This window comes from Oratosquilla oratoria, chromosome 39, assembly GCF_046742065.1.
Source record: "Oratosquilla oratoria isolate Oo_2021 chromosome 39, ASM4674206v1, whole genome shotgun sequence".
NCBI classification, from domain to species: domain Eukaryota; kingdom Metazoa; phylum Arthropoda; class Malacostraca; order Stomatopoda; family Squillidae; genus Oratosquilla; species Oratosquilla oratoria.
Window position 1 is genome coordinate 46,045,100 of NC_134815.1, and position 18,990 is coordinate 46,064,089.

General features: G+C 40.3%; 1 protein-coding gene across 1 annotated transcript; it reads left to right on the forward strand.

Moving 5' to 3' along the window:
• The first annotated feature begins 7,048 nt into the window (after positions 1-7,048).
• On the forward strand, positions 7,049-18,469 carry LOC143020395 (uncharacterized). The gene is made up of 4 exons (XM_076176809.1): positions 7,049-7,227; positions 14,349-14,838; positions 14,948-15,065; positions 17,604-18,469. The coding sequence occupies exons 1-3, from the start codon at positions 7,134-7,136 to the stop codon at positions 14,955-14,957; spliced, it is 594 nt and encodes a 197-aa protein (XP_076032924.1). The 5' UTR covers positions 7,049-7,133; the 3' UTR covers positions 14,958-15,065; positions 17,604-18,469.
• The last annotated feature ends 521 nt before the right edge of the window (positions 18,470-18,990 follow it).

Here is an 18,990-nt window from a genome sequence, read left to right on the forward strand (position 1 = left end):
AATCCTTCATGTAATCCTATTAACTTAATGAATAGTGTTAAACGTTATTCTGTGCGTTTCATTTTTCTTGATTTTAATCAAATCAAGTGGCGACCTTGTAATTTCTATTGGAGTTATCCCAAAGACATGGGGTCTTGGGAACTCAGTCACCCATTCACTCTTACTATGTGTTACGAGTCTGACAACCTTACAATTTCTATTTGAGTTATCCCAAAGACATGGGGTCTTGGGAACTCATTTCCCATACTTAATCTATTGCAAGTCAGATATGTGAGCGAGATTCGTAACATACTTTAACATTGAGATATCCCAATACCACTACATTGACATTTCTCCTCAAACCCTCTATGCACTCATTTAGATCTATCCAAAAATCCTCCCTATCCTTCACACTTTTCTCACTACCAGGCCCACATGCATTTATACAAACCCACATCCCCCTTCCCATTTTCACCTTCATCCACATTAACCTTGAAGAAACCTTCCACTTCACCATGCGCTTACCTACCTCTTCACTTACTAATATAGCCACCCCTTCTCTCCCTCGTCCTCTCTTTACTCCCGACATCCTCTCCACTACACTCCCAAACTCAAACTCGCCCCTCCCTTTCAACTTAATTCTATTCAATGCCAACACATCCATCTTTCTTCTCTCCCCTTTTACTCTCATCTTTACCACACCCACGTACATTAAAATATCATAATGTTAGGGTTCTGATTGGACAACTCACAGACCCTCTTATATCTTGACTATCAGGTGTTTGGTCCCAGGGGATCTTTCTGAGGCGCCGACGTCGATACTGATGGACATGTGTCGCCGGTGAATGCAACTGCCTCATACATGGAGACGACTGAATCAAAGCAAATGCACACACCCTACTCCCATCCCACCCCCATCTAAAATTCATTCATCGCCCCTCTCATCTCAGTACCTCCTGGATAATGGGTAATCCCTCTTTCCTGTCACACCTTTCGGGTCTAAGACAGTGCATCAAGACAGTGTTTCCACAATAGGGCTCGACAACCGTAACTGATTTACAGCTTCATTACAAGGTAACCCCCTTTCCACTTCATCCATTAAAAAGAACAATAGATAAAGAAAAAGCAGAGAACATCTAGTGCCTCGTCATTTCCTCGTCAATTTCCAACCACTCTCTATTCTATCCAATCATTTGCACTCTCTCTTCCTTGCTCAACTGATATTACCTTACATCCAGTGTCCCCTTCATCTTTGCATTTGTAAATAATACTCTTTTCAAAGTTATTCTCTTCCTCTAAACGGATTTTCGTGTAATGATTTTTGTATTCTTCCACGTTTTCTTCACCTTTATACCATGCATCTCTGTTTTTTACACGTTTTGTTAAACCACCCATCTAACTGAGTTTTTTCACTCACCCTTGTGCGCGTATTTACCTAATTGTAGTTTACATTACATGGTTAAAGCAACGCTTATAGAGTCTCATCACTATATAATCATTCATCGACCTTTGCTTTAAATTAGTTTATGTTGTTGGCCTGGATTATTTTTTTTCTTCTGGTGTGCTCTACTTATCGATATAGTATCTATATGGAAAGTATGCTTCCTAATATCCCTCAGATGATTTATTTTTATCTATTTTCATTTATCTGTTCTTTTCTCTGCTCTAAATATTATTACCGTTTCATATCTCTCTCCCTTTGCTCCCCCAATGTGGGGAATCTAAGAATTTCCAGTTTCTCTTCATATGTCTTATCTGATAGGGTTGGAATTGTTTTGACTATCGATCAGGTCAAGAATATCTCAGGTCTGTAATTCAGCAGTTCCTCCCTGATTCCTCGCCCTTCTCTCTCAAACTTCTCCTTTTTTTGTACATAATGATTTTTATCTTATTTATTTTGTGTTCATTTATTCACTTAGTGATTGATTGGTTGATTTATTTTGCTTCTTCACATACGGCTCATTCAGCCGATATTCCTTGTCTCTGTATCAGCTTGCCAATCTCAAATTTGTAGAACAATTAATTCAGACTTATTTTTACAATATACCAACTACACCCCTGTCATAGTTTCTTCCTTGCTTCTATTCTTTGTGTTTTCTCTTCTGGTTTTGTATCTTTTTGTCTTCTTTGTTCTGTTTTCCCGCCTTTTCCCTGCCTCGTTTTTCTTTTGTTTTGCTACTGCACTTTTTTTTCTCTCACTCATCATTAGCACGTAATTTTCCACTCCTGCATTATATATATATATATATATATATATATATATATATATATATATATATATATATATATATATATATATATATATATATATATATTCAAGTATTTTATATTTTTGTGATCAAACTTCCAATCAATTTCTTATGAATATTTTCCTTATTTTGCATATTCATCTTTTTTTATTGTTGCATCTTTTATTTCTGTCTTACCTCTTCCCCGGAATAAATTTAAATATTAAAACACATCTTTCGCGCATCATTTTTTTATAATCACCTAAGGTGTGTGTGTGTGTATGTGTGTGTAGGGAGGGGAAGGTGTGATTCACCATGGTCTTGGATCACGTATTGGACTCGTGATCGACAGTTATTAACCTCCCGGAAGAGAGCTCAGAGCTCGTATGACCGATCTATGGGTAATACTGTGACCTTACACGCACACACACACCTTACTCCCCGCCCACGAGAGTTGGAGTAACACCCCGCAGCGAAGCGATACTGAAATTATTTCAGCCTTGGGCGGGAGTCGAACCTGGACCGCCATAGTGGCAGGCGAGAACTCTAACCACAGCGCCACGATGTGTGTGTGTGTGTGTGTGTGTGTGTGTGTGTGTGTGTGTGTGTGTGTGTGTGTGTGTGTGTGTGTGTGTGTGTGTGTGTGTGTGTGCGTGCGTGCGTGCGCGCTCGTGCGTTTGCAGTGATCTTTACAGGAGACATGTCTCGGTGGAAGAAATGAAGACGTCCACAGAACTCATGCCGATCGATCCCATCGAGAGTTGGAATGGAAAGGGTGGCTGCACGGAGGCTTGCCAAGAGAAAGCGTGGGGATTGGAGCCTGCATAAACGATGCGACGCTCCCTCCGGGCGTACACTCTTAGTTATATACAAACGGACGCTCATATACATACATACACACACACACACACACACATATATGTATATATATAATATATATATATATTATATATATATATATATATATATATATATATGTATATATATAATATATCTGTGCATGTGCATACATATTTGATTACGTACACGACTCCCGTGTTGCGGCTTCGACGACGTGCTAAAGATGTTATGGATTCCTGCTGCCCACATCCACGCAGGTCACTACAGTGGTACTGTACCGGACGATACTTTCCACTCTCCCGCGATCATCTACGTTACCCTTGCTGCATGCTGGTGCGCGGAACAAGTGCCTCAGCATGTTTGTGATGCCCTAACCATGCTTCACAACTGTTGGCAGCGCCCATTGAGACAAACGCAGGGCTAGGAAAGATCGTGTCTGCTTCTCTCTTTACATAGGCTAGATTAACGCTCGCGATGTCAGATTTCAAATATCCTGCCCGAAAATGTGGCATTTCTATTGAAGGGCTCGTCTCTATCCAGTTCTGTTGGCATGCTTGCTTATTGACATGCGTTAGACAGTGAAATCTGAGGCTATCATATGTGGTGATTGGTCTAAGATGCTTTCGTGTGATCGTAATAAATCTCATAATACTGTCATCATTCCATTACTACAAGCCGATATTTGAAATTAACCTACAATGAAAATGTTACTGGGACTAGGTTCTCAAAGTAGTGCATTGCAAGTCCGTAGACATCTGATGTTATTCATTGATGTGGAAAAATGGTGCATCCCTGCATGACACCCGAGTATAGATACCCATTGCAACTACTGCAGTTCCAACGCAGCTCCCTAAACAATGGGGGTCCGGGAGTAGTTACGTAACTAGTTCGAGCGAGAGGAGTCAGGGCTGTCAACCGCCTTGTAATACGTGTATTAAACGTACTCAATTTCCCCTTTCCTAGTAGAGCGTGTTTTCACTTTACATGTTTTTCAAATACAACCTTACATAAAAACTAGACTTACCATCATAACATCTCAATTTTTATTTGTATTCAATTTTTTGTCTTGTAGTCCCAATATGGCCGCCTCTTTAGGGCCCTTCTGACCCTGGCTGGTTAGTATCAACGTAGAATTTGAATTGTCGAATATAGACAATTACAACCGGCTTGACTGAGTGCTACAGATATTTTCACCATCTATTTTGTGATATAATGATAATGTCACCCGCCCCCGTATCAACGTATATATTCCTATGTAAATAATCAAGTCCTTACGTAACATTTCCTCGGCACCGTTGGCGTCGCATGGCTCGGCTGACCTGGGGCGATGTACGCAACGAAGGCGGGAAACTTCGTTCGATCGTGGATTACTGTATGCTTGAAATAAAGGATCCTTGTCGGTCATTCTTACTTTATACTTCTTACTAAAGATTTGAATAATACGTTTGTTATGTGCAGAAATTATTTTTCATGACAAAGGAATATATTAAAGTTTGAATTCCCGAGGCAGATCAACACTGTATTCCTTAGTGCTAGTGATAAGAATTACATATTTGTTGCTGTACCATATATGTATATATATACCTACACACACACACACACACACACACACACACACACAGCACATACCTACACACACACGCACACACACACACACACACACACACACACACACACACATATATATATATATATATATATATATATATATATATATATATATACATTCACATATATATGTGTGTGTGTGTACATACACACATGCGTATGTGTGTATGCATGCATAATGTCTTGCTTGATCGATGTCATTTGTTGCGTAGTTTACTTCCAGCTCCGATTTCTTTTCAGAGATGACAGAGGCCACTGCAATGAATTTACTTTTCTGATGTTATAGGAATATCATGATGAAAATCTGATGGTAACTTATTTTGGTTATGTTTTCAATCAACTCGTTATTCTTGCATTGCAATATTTGCTAACTGAATATGAAGATAATGCGTTTCCGGAAAAAGTAAAAACCTAAGAGTTAAACAAACGGACCTGGAAGACCAGTATTGCGCAGGTCCTGACGTGGAAACCGGTGTTATGTAGACAAAAGTAGCACGAAATGTGATACTTTATATTGTTACTCTTATTACCCCAAAACACATTTTGGCAGACGAGGAAACTTCAATCAGTTTCATATATACATTTCTTAACGTCCTTGCTGCAAAATTCACAACGCACTCCCTCCATCGTTGTTCTCTGAAGGGTGTGCATCGGCAAGCAGGAAGACATTGCAACTCAGCGCGCAAACATCCTACCTTGAGCAGACCCCAAACTCCCCACCAACACTCTCACACCACACTATGCACAAGCGCACGCACACGCAGGCACACATACACACACACAAACACACCGTAAGCGAATTAAAAAAAGGATCCCATGAATGTGACTCCTTTCCTTTATGTTACAATCAGGTAAACACACACACACACACACGCAATTGCACGAACGCATGCATAATCGGTGTCTTATGACGATGTATTTTCATATGGCTGCATGTAGGCTACATGCTTCACTTTTATTGACGCTTAGTATGCAATTCAATGGAAATATGACCGAATGAATTCACTCAATCTTATCTGACGAATCCTTGAATAAGTCTAGTGTCAACCCTACACTATACTTGGCAACTTAGCAATGAATTTAGGCATTATAGAAATAGCTCGTGTTCTTGTCAGTGTAATTGTACAAAAATATTATAAACTTCTTCAGATATATATTCCTTCGCCTAACATCCTCAGACTGTAGATCTTTTAGGCGTCGGTATAATCATACATCCAATAGAATTTTCTAGATAATTAGTCTCTAGCAATAAACAAAGATCTTTTGCTGAACCTCAATCACACGGCAACTTTACAAAATATTTAGATGTTGAAAAATTTCTGGGCCGCTGGACGCCAGGAAATGGTGACTTGCAGAATCCTTTTCGCGATTCATGCAGTCAAGTAAAATTGAATTATCACGGACATGGTGTACATTCAGTTTTTCAAATTAATTGGGAATCTAATATATTCAGCTTCTTTCTCTAGAATATATAAAAATTAGTGTTTTTTGTGGATGCTCGTACGAGTCCGCCATTTTCATGACGTCATGCAGCTTAACTAAAAAAAAAAAAAAATAAAAGAGTGATGTATATCACCCTTCATTGAAGAAATGCATACATCTTCATAGGGTGTTATGAGAACCTGTCACGGGTACATCTTATCAAGAGTCAAGGTACATAATTTGACCTCTGTATCTGTTATACTCTTGATGATTAATGCAATTAAGTCACAACAAAATCACAACTGTACAATATATTAAAGTTAACCCTTCCCAAATACGCTAATACAGCTACAATCAGAGTAGCTCCCAACATTTCCCCAATGAAATAGAAAATAATTATTATTCCTTTCTACAAATCGCGATTGTTTGGTTACCTTACATAACTAGTAACGCTGGACAGCCTAAGGTTCATCTTAACTATTTACAAGTGTGCATCAGCATACTTAAAATATATATTGATTTACCTAAGAAATAATGGCATTAATATGAGTATTTTATACATGGTCGTCGCACTGACTGAAATAAGGGAATGGAATGTGCATTGCATGTTTTATAAAACACAAAGGTAGGGTGCCCATACGCCATTGATTGAACGTTGAGCGTTACTTCTGTGGGGGTGAGGGGGGTGCAATGGGTGTACGGACTAACCAGTAATAACTGGTTTGGGTGGCGGGAAAACATTCACCGTTGCCAATAAATGTATATTCGCGTTTAAGCTTAGCGCTTTATACAAAGGCAAAATTATTAAGTTTCTGTTATTCTACCAAATAGAAAATAATATATTTATTTTAGCAATTCTATGATGTGTATTTTAGGATATACAAATATTGAACTTTGTATTACTAGAGTAAAATGATGGAAGAGCTAGCGCGTTTCGAGCATGGTCCTTGTAAAGGGCACCTAGCGCTTCTGACTTCCTCAACAGATCTTCACGCCGAGAGTTGCTGAGCAGACGATACTGGCGACACTCTCTCTCTCAGACACGTACCTAGCAACATGGCGCCGCGCAGAGGAGCAAGGAAAGTCAAAGCGGAGGAAAAGGTAGAGGAAGCTCCTCCTGCAAAGAAAGGAAAGGTTGAGGAAGAGCCAGGTAATACACGTAATTAATGTTATTTACATTGATATTATAATGTGACGCAGTGTGTTATGTAACAATCAACCACCAGTTGATACTACTAGTCTTTATCAACAGTTACGACTAGAATTGCCAATGTTATGAAATTTGTGCTTGGATTTCGTGTAGCAAATACTATTGATAAATAATTTTCGGTGAACTGAAAGCCGAAAGTGAAAGTGAGGGTATCGTGAGTGTGCGATTTCCGAAATATGCCTCGGTTTGGAAAGTTGTTCCTTTTGTGTTAAAAAAATTGAAACTCGTAATGGGAATAATGATAATGAAGTGTGACGATACCAGAAGATACTCTAGTAAAGACATCGATTTTACTTTGTCTGGAAAGGTTGGCAGCCATGATGCCTTGCCCACGTGGTAGTTATGTAATTGTTCTGAAGATTGCCCTCGTCCGACATTTTGAATGCACTGCGTAGGTTTGAAATGTATGAACAAGTTTCGTTACTCTCAGTCGTTGTGAATTTTTTTGGGGGACTGAAATTGGTGGAGTAGGTTTAGTTTTAGCACATTCTGGCAACGGCGTCTAGTATTCTCCGTTTTCTATGCTGATAATTTTCCTCGTAGGTCATTGGGTACATTTGAATGAAGACGAAAATGTTTTCGAGTTGAGTCGTTTGAAACAAGTGTTTTTCAAACTGAGCGTGTGTATAATTGCGGGTGAATGTTTAATGTTAACTAAATTCCGTGATTGAACATCGATCGATGGCATCCATCATCTGGCATCGCGACTTGTTGCCGTCGGAAGAGTTGCGACTGTAAACATTGGGAGAGGAGAGGCGCTTGCCGCCGTTCTGGATTTTCTTGGGATTTTCTGCGAGCCTGCCTCAAGGTAATAAAAATTACGGAGAATTTAGGGTTCTGTGATTTTTTTTCTTCATTAGTAAGGGGGATGACGAGGGAATAGGAAATAGCTAATTCTTTAGGTTATCTTTTCTACAGCTGAACCTTCAGACAAGGGATGCTAAGAATGGTTTTGGCGGGACTCTCCCAAAAATTTACCAAGTAAACCAAACCAAAGTAATTCACAGGGTGGGGAAGATGAACTTCCTTATTTGAAATGGAGGCTTTGTTAACGGTGGTCACTGTGGACTGTGGAGGGGCTGGGGTTGTGTAGCCACACCAACTTGGGTACCAAACATGCTTAGGTTTGTTTCTAATGGCCGCTCAGTGGTGCAACGTTTCGTCGTCACTTCAAAATTCCTCTGCAAGGCTGTTTGTGATTGTAAATTTATTTTGTGGGTGATGCCTATAGTTAGTGAAATTGAAAATGTGATCAAAAAGGAAGAACCAACTGGGACTATATGTTGACTTGTGCAGGGTTGGAACTTGTATGTGAATGATCATTGTTTTAGTGTTTGCTCATTGGCAGGCCTGTGCATACCTAAAATGTCATGCTGTGTTGGTTTAGCATGTGATGCTCTCCATGATCTTGGTTTGCCGGTTTGCTTGACTATTCTATTGTAAAACTGGATGAGAGCTGGAGTTTGTCTAGTCCAATGTATGGGTAATGTGCAATTACTTTGTAGTAATGGATAACATGATTGAAGGGACTTCTTTGTCCAGTTTGAAATTATTTCCCTTGTGTTCCAGTGCTATTTTATTAATTTATTTTTAAATGCAGCTTGTTTTCTGATGGGCTATTCCATTGTATGCCACCAAATAGTGGTCTTTCATGCAGTGTTGCCGCTAAGATGTCTGGGTCTCGCTAAAATACCACAGATGTGAACACCTTTTTGATAGCCTTGCATCCAAATTTATGGAATGAAACCCCGTTCTTTGTGGTTAAGAGTAGGAGCGAGGATTTTCTCAAGTTTCCATGAGATTGGTTATCAAATTAATTTGAAAGGTGTGACGGTTGGTGGCCTAGTTTGAATATAGGTGGGTGTTCACTTCAAAGTTTAAGCACAATAGGGTGCTTGATTGTTAGGGATGATGTATTTAGATGTGTAGTGCATGGTTTTGTGTTGAAATTGTATATTGTGGAAATGTGATTGGTGATATGGGAGTGCCCTGGCATGGTAGTGTGAATGGAATTTTTAAACATAGAACAAAGACTGAAGTTGTTGTTGTTGTTACCATTTGTAATTTGGGAAATTTTGTTTGAAATATGGAATTGTCTAGGTTACTTTTTCATTTTTGTTAATGGTAAACTTCTTGGTGAGGAAAGTAAGATTATAAAATTGTAATTTGAATCATGAACTTAGAAAAGAACAGGACACTGAAGGGAAATTAGAATTGTGCTGTATTGATATCCGAAACAAGGAAAAATATTTTGCAGTGAAGTATGTCTTGCTGATTGTATCGCTATCATGCATTCACATAAAACAGCAGTTTTCGGAAGTGGTAAATGCCAATGAACTGTAAATTCCACTCTGATAAAGAAATTTTGAAATGTAATCTATATATGACCACTCAATGACTCCTCGCTGAAGGTGGACCCAGATATAGTGGTTATAATATACAAGGAACATTTCAATGGAATTATCTCTGAATGTGATGCACAGTTTATTCTATGAATGTTGGAACATTTGACTGGATTGTTGGGTATTTTTAAGTGTAGGATGAGTGATGCACTAAACTTGTTATTGTGTATAAAACTGACTCGAGTTTGTCAGGGTGTGGTAGCATGTACTGATTTCTTGCTCGTTTTGCTAAAAGTTTAGTGTCATTATGTATAAAACATTTTGGATTATGTGAAGAATCTTCACATCAGATTTCGACAGGGTGACAATTTTGTGTGGGCTAACCTGGGTTTACAATTTTTTGGTTGTATAATTTGATTACGATGAACAACCCTCATTCAACCTAACCTAATCTTTATTCCACTGTTGATATTCAGCGTACTGGGGTGACAATTCTTCAGGTGGGATCTCATGGTATGATGATTCTTCAGGTGGGCATTCTAGGGTGATGATTCTTCAGGTGACCCAATAATTTTTTTTTTTTTATTGACCTTAGAATTTGTAATTTATGGCTACAGAACAGGATGCTTAGTCCAATCCTTTGTCCCATTTAAGTTGCCTTTTGTGACCTAAGTGGGAACAGTGTTGGCAGTATTCTCCCTCCCCAAACACAGGGTTAGGCAAAAATGGAAATATATACTCAGTGGTGGAGGGTTAAGAGTTGGAGGCGGGGGCAACATAACTAAGGGACAGTCACTCTACAATAAAGTAGTATATCTATGGGTAGATATGTTCTCTAAATTATGTGTGACTGGTCCATAGAGCACCCCATATAAACAAAGTAACACCTGCTTGCTATTGAGCAGAATAATACTTCACAATACTATGCAGCCAATACCCAAGAAGGGTAATGAATGAAGCAGTCTTGCTGTGGATGTGTTGTCTTGCTGCATTGCTTATGACACAGGGCAATGGGGGAGATGCAGGCATGACCCATCATCCAAGAACTATGAGAGGGAAGGGGAGGTGGGAGTGGAATTGTGCCTTTGACTTTGGCTACCTCCATGGTAAGGAGGGAAAGAGCCCTTGGTTAATTGTGTAATTTGTCACTTATGTATGTTGTGTATGTATACATATATATGTATATATAGTGTGTATTCCTCCCTGTATAATGCTAGCACTGGTTTGGTTGAAAAGGTAGGTGTGTTGAATTGTTTGAAATGCATTTTGTGGATCCAGTGCTTATTTCATCAACAGCAGGAAAGACTATGGCTAGGAAATTATGCATATGGCACGAGATGAATCTGTTGTCAACCAAACGTATCTTAGTGTGAATTTGATATCGATACAGAGCCTTTATCCGAAGTTCAACAAAAGTAATGCAATCTTCCATATTGTTAATAGTGTGATCAATTTTGATGATCCCAGTACAAGTAACAATATAAACTGAATGCATTGATAAAACTGAAACATGAGAATAACACCCCCTTCTCGAAGACATAGATCACTTCTGACCAGCACAAAGATTTTTTGAGAGAGAGGGAGGGAAGGAGAACCAAGTAAAGGTGAAAGATATGGAAGAGATGGTAGTAAGAGGAAAATGGGCAGATTATTTTTGGGAGTTGTTAAGTGATAGTTGTCAGGGAGGAGGTAGTTGCAGTAGGAAGTGCTAAGAAAAATGAGTGGGGAATGAGAAAATGGAGGTGGAAGTTGTTAGTGATGAGAGAAGGTAAGGCACCTAGGTTAGATGGGTGTCGTGTAGTGTTTATAAATGGAAGGTACAGTGATGGTTGACTGGCTGGTGAGGCTGTTGAATGTTTGCCTTAAAGAGTAGTGCTGGAGGACTGCCTGTAGTTCCATAGTTCCATTTTAATAAGGAAAAGGGGGCCAGTGATTAGTAGTTTCAAAGGGTTCGGTTTGAGTAGTTCAGAAGGCTGATGGCAGGGTTTGATTGGGATAGGAAGTATTTGGTGAGGAACAATGTGCATTTAAGAAGGTAGGGGTCGTGTGAATCAATTTTGTGGTAAGGTAGATTTGGGAGGGGGGGCTTTATGGATTTGGAAAAGGCTTATGACAGGAAGGCACTGGGAGGTATTGCAAATATATATGGTATAGGAGGAAAGATGTAAAGAGTAGTAGAGCCTGTTAGAATTAGAAATGGAGAGTGCGTGGTCTGAGGTAAAGATGGAGTTTGTCAGGGATGTCATGTTGCCATGAATGTTCAATTTATACATGGATGGGGTGGTGTGAGAGGTAAATGCAAGGATTGGAGATGGTTAACCACACACAGCATCAGATGCCAAATATACAATGCATCACACTGCTGGCATTATAGAATATAGTCACTGCTGTATTACTTGTTCTCTTTTATGCTAAGTAAACACAGAAAACATTCCAACCAGTTCACAGAATTCAGGGGTAACTCGGCTACAATCACAAAAATATAATCAAGACATCGGCAGCTTTATATACCCACTCATGATGTAGGCGTCATCATATCAAAGAAGTTAAAGAAAATGGGAGATATGCCAGTTGTTTGGTGATGACACTGCTAATAGCAGGATCAGAGGAAGGATTAAGGAAATTAGTGACAGAGTTTGGGAAGGTGTGCGAAAGGAAGTTGAAGATAAATGTGGGTATAAGTAAGGTGATGAGATTGCAGGGGGAGCAGGTGGCAGCAAATTGGAAGTGAGACTGGAGGAAGGGGATAGCTTCAAATACTTGGGTGTACATGTGGTGGGAAAGGGAGGAGCTTAGGTGGAGGTAGAATGTAGATTGAGAGAAGTAAGTAATGCCCTTGGGGATTAAGAAGTTTTAAGAAATAGACATTTGGGAAAATGGATGCTAAGAGGAGATTGTATGAAGGGGTGGGTATGCTGACAACACTGTACGGGGCAGAAACATGGAACATAGAGAGGAAGAGTTTAAGTGTGTTAGATATGAAATGCTTGAGAAGTGTGATAGGGGTAGACTAGGCTGGATAGATTGAGAAAGAACGAGGTGAAGAGAGCGAGGGTGGAAAGGTTGATGAAAGTATTGGGATGGTTTGGACACATGGAAAGAATGAGTGAACAAAGTAAGGTATGTGGAAGGGTGTGAACATGAGGGGGCAACCAATGATGCATGGAAAGATGGGTGGGGGGTGAGGGAGCATGTGTGAATATTTTGATGCTCAGGGATTTCTCCCAGTCTTCTCTTTTTCTGCATGAGGATGTGCTTTGTCTGTAGATTGGTGGCACATTTATATGCTATCACTGAATCAGTATGATTTGAGTTGATTACACCGATTTGACTTCATTCACAACTACATCCTATCCAACACTTCACATACAATTTTACTAAGCAGGATTAAGCCACTGGTGAGGTAACAGAGGCTGCACATCCCATGGGGAGGGGATCCATCAGTTGAGATCCATCTCAGCTGTCACTAATAACTGAATAACTGTAGACAATGAAATACAAATCCACATTAACCGTCATCGAGACTTGCATGTTCATCTGTCAACAAAAGGAAGTTAGCTGGCTACAATGTTAACTTTGAAACTACACTGGACAAGTTGCTGTGCAAGATCCCAGATGTAACTGTTATATTACTGTGGGTGTATATCCATGTTGCTGTCTTAGTAGGAAGGTATTATTTGCTTGTTATCCTTGTGTGTAAAGGTAGGGGAAATATAGTTCAAGTTGAAAGGAGCAGAAAAGGTTGATGAAAAGTAAGAATTTGGGAATGTGGAAAGAATGAATGAGGAAAATTTAGCAACGAGTTAGGAAAACAGAGGTGGATGGAATGTCCAGAAATGGATGGATGAGGTGAGTGGCTTTGAGCAAGAGGAATTTCTGTTGAGCAGGAAAGAGAAGGCAGGGGTAGCTGTGAGTGGAGAATGGTTATGTATGGGTGATATTTTGGGACAGGAAGAGATTTCTCCTTGTCATCTATATTTCCTACTTTGGGGGGATGAGGGACAGTCAATGTAAATAAAGCAGCCCTGCTCTTTGTGCGCTGTTGCTTCTGACCTGAGTATTGGGCAGGAGACAGGGATGACCCTTCATCAACAAGCTGTGATGAGGGAAATGGTGGATGGGAGTGGGTGGATTCCTTGGCTTTCTCCCATCTATGTGAAGATTATTACAATAACAAGATTAATTTGCCAGTAATTTCCACCAAGTTATTTTCTTGTTTATTTATATATATACATACATATACCAAAGGTTTTTTCCCCCTTACAAGGGTGGTAGCCAAAAAGAAAAAGACAAAAACCATTCCCACACATTCCATCCCTAATACACCACTCCCCTCCACCCTCCCTCTTATCTTAGCACCTCCTGGATGACGGGGTCATTCCTGCATCTTGTCCACTGCCCTGGGTCAGAGGCAATGTCGCAATAATGCAGATTTTTATTTTTAGTAATCACTTTGAAAAAAAAATCCCTCGTATCACATTGTGACTTTATCTTCATGGTGCAAATGCTGTGGTGATTTATGACTACAATTTATCCCCCCCCCCCCCCTCCTCATCTCTTACCCTGTTCTCAGTTTCCCATGCTCCCTTTCTTTATCCAAGTCCTCTGCATCCCCCACCATCCTCTTTTTGGATATCCATACCCTCCCCAAGCCCATAGGATATCCATACCCTTCTGTCTCGTAGGATAGAATATGTTGAATGACCATTGTTTTAATAGTTGCAGAAGAACCAGCAAAGGAGGAGGAGCCAGTGAAAGAAGAAGAACCTGCCAAGGAGGAGGAGGAGGCTGCTCCAGAGGCTGCTGCTGAGGAGGAAGAGGAAGCTGCTGCAGACGCCCCTGCTGAGGAAGACGAGGAGGAGGAGGAAGCTGCTGCAGAAGCCCCTGCTGAGGAGGAATCTGAAGCTAAGGAGGATGAAGAGGAGCCAGCTAAAGAGGAAGAAGCAGCAAAAGAAGAGGAAGAAGATAAGGATGTAAAGGATGAAGAAAAGGATGGGGAGAAAGAAGCAGAGGAAGCGGAGGAGGAAGTAAAGGAGCCAGAACCTGAGCCAGTTAAAAAGGGAAGACCAAGAAAAGCTGCAAAGGAGCCAGAACCAGCACCAGAACCAAAGAAAGGAAGGTCAAGGAAGGGAACAGCTAATGGAACGGCAACTAATGGTGATATCAGACCGAGGCATGGGCGTGTCACCAGAGCATCAATGGAGTATTGGTAAGTATTGTTGGCACATACACACATGCTTACAGACATCGTATATTCATACAAATATACAAGCTTTTTGCAGGTGTACTTAATATTTGAATTTGTCCTTCTCTTGCAGTAAGTCATGAAGTGTTTACAAGCGAAATGCTGTTCAATTAATGGATGGCATTCGTGAGGTGTATCCAGATGTTGAAGCAGTGTTTAATACTTCAAAGCCCAGATCAAAGGCATTTGAGGTGAGTTCTTACTAATTACTAGTGAGATAAGGAAACACTTGGAATTTCAAGTTCAGTGATACAGGGAGTTTGTGATGAAATGTATTTAAATAAATGTAATTTATAGCTGCCCTTATTTTCAATACTTTCTATTTCCTTGCACTGGGTGACTGCATTATATTGTGCCATAGTGATTGCATGGTAATGTGCAACCAATGCTTTATGGACTTAGAGGTGCCCTTACAGATTGGAGCCTCGTATTGATCTTATCATGAAATATGTACTAAAAAGGAATGCTGCTGCTTTGGTACAACTTTCCTTTATATGGGTTGAAACTGTCGTTTCAATGACTACCTCTTCTAGTATTTTGTGGTAAGGGCGTGTTGGGGGGGAATTCTTGCTATGATTCCCATGCGAGTTTTAAAATGCTCCGAAGTGGGAAAGTGGTTGGACTAAGGATCATGCTCTTCGTATGTGCATTCTGTGACAAGACATTAACCCCTTCCATACGGTGCCGCACACGTAGGCGTCATGGACTTAGATCTCGGTGGCAGCAGCCAATGCCAGCCGTACGACGTGTCGTAATAATACTCGCATCATAAAATATAGTCACCGCTTATATCGATCGTTCTCTCTTCACCCGTGAATTTTGATAACCATAGAAAATGCGATTACAAAAGAATTAGAAAGAATGTCATTATGGAGGGGCGACTACAATAAATATAATCAAGACGCCGATATGGCAGCCTCGCGTATACACTGGCTCCCCATGACGCCTTCGTGTGCGGCACCGTATGGAAGGGGTTAAAGGGTTTGGGAGGAGAACTTGAACTAGATTCCTTAAAATTGGGTCATTACATGTGGTACAGATGAGAGTAAGAGATTGGCACTTTTTAGAAGGGAGTAGATGTATTAGCAAGAAGTGAAACTCAAGTTGAAAGGGAGATGCAGTTTGGAGTTTGGGAGTAGTGGAGTGTCAGGAGGGATGACTACTGGCAAGTGAAAAGATATGAATGTGCTTGGTGGAATTGAGGGAAGTTTTCAAAGTTAATGTGGGTGAAAGTGAAACAGGTTGGAGATGTTTTTGTGTGAGAAAGTGATGATGGGGCCACATTTGGATAGATTTAAACAATTTTTAAATTTTGGGTATGAGGGATCTCAATGCCAGAGTAGGGGATGGACCTGTAGATGTAGGGAGGTTTGGGGTGCCAGGTATCTTAGAGATGTGATCAGGAATGGAGTTGGTGATATTGAATGCAGTGTTTTAGAAGAACTAAGCATGACTATTGAAAAAGGCTAGTTATGGCATTAATGGATTATGTAGTGGGCAGAGGTTTAGAGATATTGAGTGGAGGAAAGGGGGGGGGTCCACTTGATTGCTGGTGATGCTACTTTTAGCTGGGTCAGAGGGTCAAAAGCAGTTTGATAGTTTGGGAAGATATGTGATTGGGAAAGTAAACATGGGTAAAAGAGAGGTAACAAGATGTTCAGGGTGGCAGTAAAATGAAGGGGTTCTGAAGTTTTATATAGGGTCACAAATAACAAGGAATGAGGTTTATGGTGGGTGTTGTGAGGATGGATAGGGTGAGATGAATGGGTATGGAAAGGGAGCTGGGAAATATATGATGAAAAAAATACTGGAATGGCTTGGGCACATGGGAAGAAAGTGAGGAAGACCTTGCCAATAGTGAATAGGCGAAGGTTCAGAATTAGATGTGTGGCCCCCAGTCACTAGAATCATCTCCATACCTCCAGCCCCAATTTTCTCTTCTTTCTCACCCCCCCCCCCTTTTTTTTTTTTAATATATACACACTATTCTCCCTTCTCCCCCAATTTTTTCTCCTACCATCTCTACCCTCTTTTTTTTCCCTCTTTCCTCCTCTCCTGAGATGAGGAGGAGAACAGGGGTGGTAAGGGAGTTGGGGTAGACGCATGGAGGAAGGGAGTGAAGAGGGACTGGTGTGGAGAGAGTGAACGCGAGGGGGGCTTTGGGGAGGAGGGAAGTGTCTGGAGAATGGTAGTATATGGATGATATGATACATGAGGTGGAATTGGGGTGAGGTAGTACGTGTGAGAAAAATTTGACGCAGCCCGAAGGGATTTCTCCCCATCTTCTCATTTACTGCATGAGGGGACAGAGTGGGGTCGCCGAATTTATGAAGCAGCCTTCATGTGGATGTGCTGTCTTGCGACACTGCCTCAGACCCAGGGCAGTGGACAAGCTGCAGGTATGGCCTGTCATCAGGAATGGAAAGGGTGGGAATGGGTTTTATGCCTTTTTTTTATTTTGGCTACCTCCCTTGTAAGCCTTTGGTATGTATTATTATTATTTATTTATGTTATTATTTTTATTTTTTATTTATTTATTTTTTCCTTCTCCCCTTTCACTTTGTTTTTAGTAACCTCTTGAGGGTGGTTTAGGAAATTAAATCTGTTGAAATACATACACCCATTATTGATTTGGGGTTTGTGAAAATTTTTGTCTGAACCATCCCTCCCCCTCCCATTGTGAACTGTTATTTCTCTGCAGCCTCCTAATATTGGGTTTGATTTCTCAGGTCACTGTAACCTTTGAAGACGGAACTAAAGCTCTCGTTTGGTCGGGAATCAAGAAAGGACCGCCACGTAAACTTAAGTTCCCAGAATTGGATACAGTGTTAAAGAACATTGAAGCCGAAGCCTAAATCTCGCATGGACTCCCAAGTTCTGACCCGATGCAATCGTTTGACAGCCATTAGGCTTTAAGGTTATCCCTCTAGTACAAGTTTATACCATCCTATTGTCTGATGAGCTTTACACTCTTAAGGTGGAAAAGTATTTCCTTTATTTTATTTTCTTTATGCTGATGCATTTACCTAGGTTTTGTTTGGTAAGTATTAAGGGGGATTTTGGTTCTCCTCATCAGATTACCAAATAGTACAAGAGCTGTCGAACGTGTTGCCTTGGTTAAACCTTGGAAGTCTTTTATACTAAGAAGTTTCTTGGAGAGATATACACAATGTGAAAGGAAATGGGGAAAGGTTTAAAGCCTCCTTGCTCTTGGAAGAAAGCTGTATCTCTCCTTGAAACTACCTCATGCAGTATGTTTGTCATTTTTTAAATGTTTGTGTTGCTGACCAAGTGCAAATTGATGCTTAGTTTTATTTTATTTTATTTACTTTTTTTTTTTTTATAATTATTTTTCTTTTCATTTATTTATTTTTTTTATCTCCTGAATCTGTCTTCTCCAATGCTCTTTTTTTATGTATAAAGTTTTGTAAAGAAATATTTGATAATCAAGATATGTAGTAAAGTTTGCTCTGTAGATCCATTGCAAGGCAAGATATTTTCCTTGTAATGGTATGCTGCAAGGTCAATTGGGTCATAATGAATGACTACTGGTAAGTCAGTCTAAGTATGGAATTAAATTCTTAAGAAAATTTTTGCTATTCATTTTTATTGGTCCTTAGTTGTCTCTAAATATGGTTGAATGATTATGTCGGTTTGTATTTTTTTCTCAATTCATATCTTCACTGATGCATACACCAAAGGATTTTTTCCCCTTACAAGGGAGGTAGCCAAAATACAAAGCCATAAAGTCAACCCCCACCCTTTCCATCTCCATACTCCACCCCCTTCCCTCCCTCTTATCTTGGCTCCTAGATGATGGGTCATCTCTACAGCTCTCCCACTATCCTGGGTCAAAGCAGTGTCGCAAGACACGGCACATCCACAGCAAGGCTGCTTTATTAAATCGGTGACCCCCTCCTCTGTCCCCTTATGCAGAAATGGAGAAGACCGAGAGAAATCCCTTCGGGCTGCGTCAATTTATTTTTCACGTACTCACTCGTACCAATCCCCCCACCCACCTTTCATGTATCATAGCATCATCCATACACAACCATTCTCCAATCACCCTTATCTTGTCTTCTCCCACCTTTCCTCAACAGACATTCCCCTCTTTCC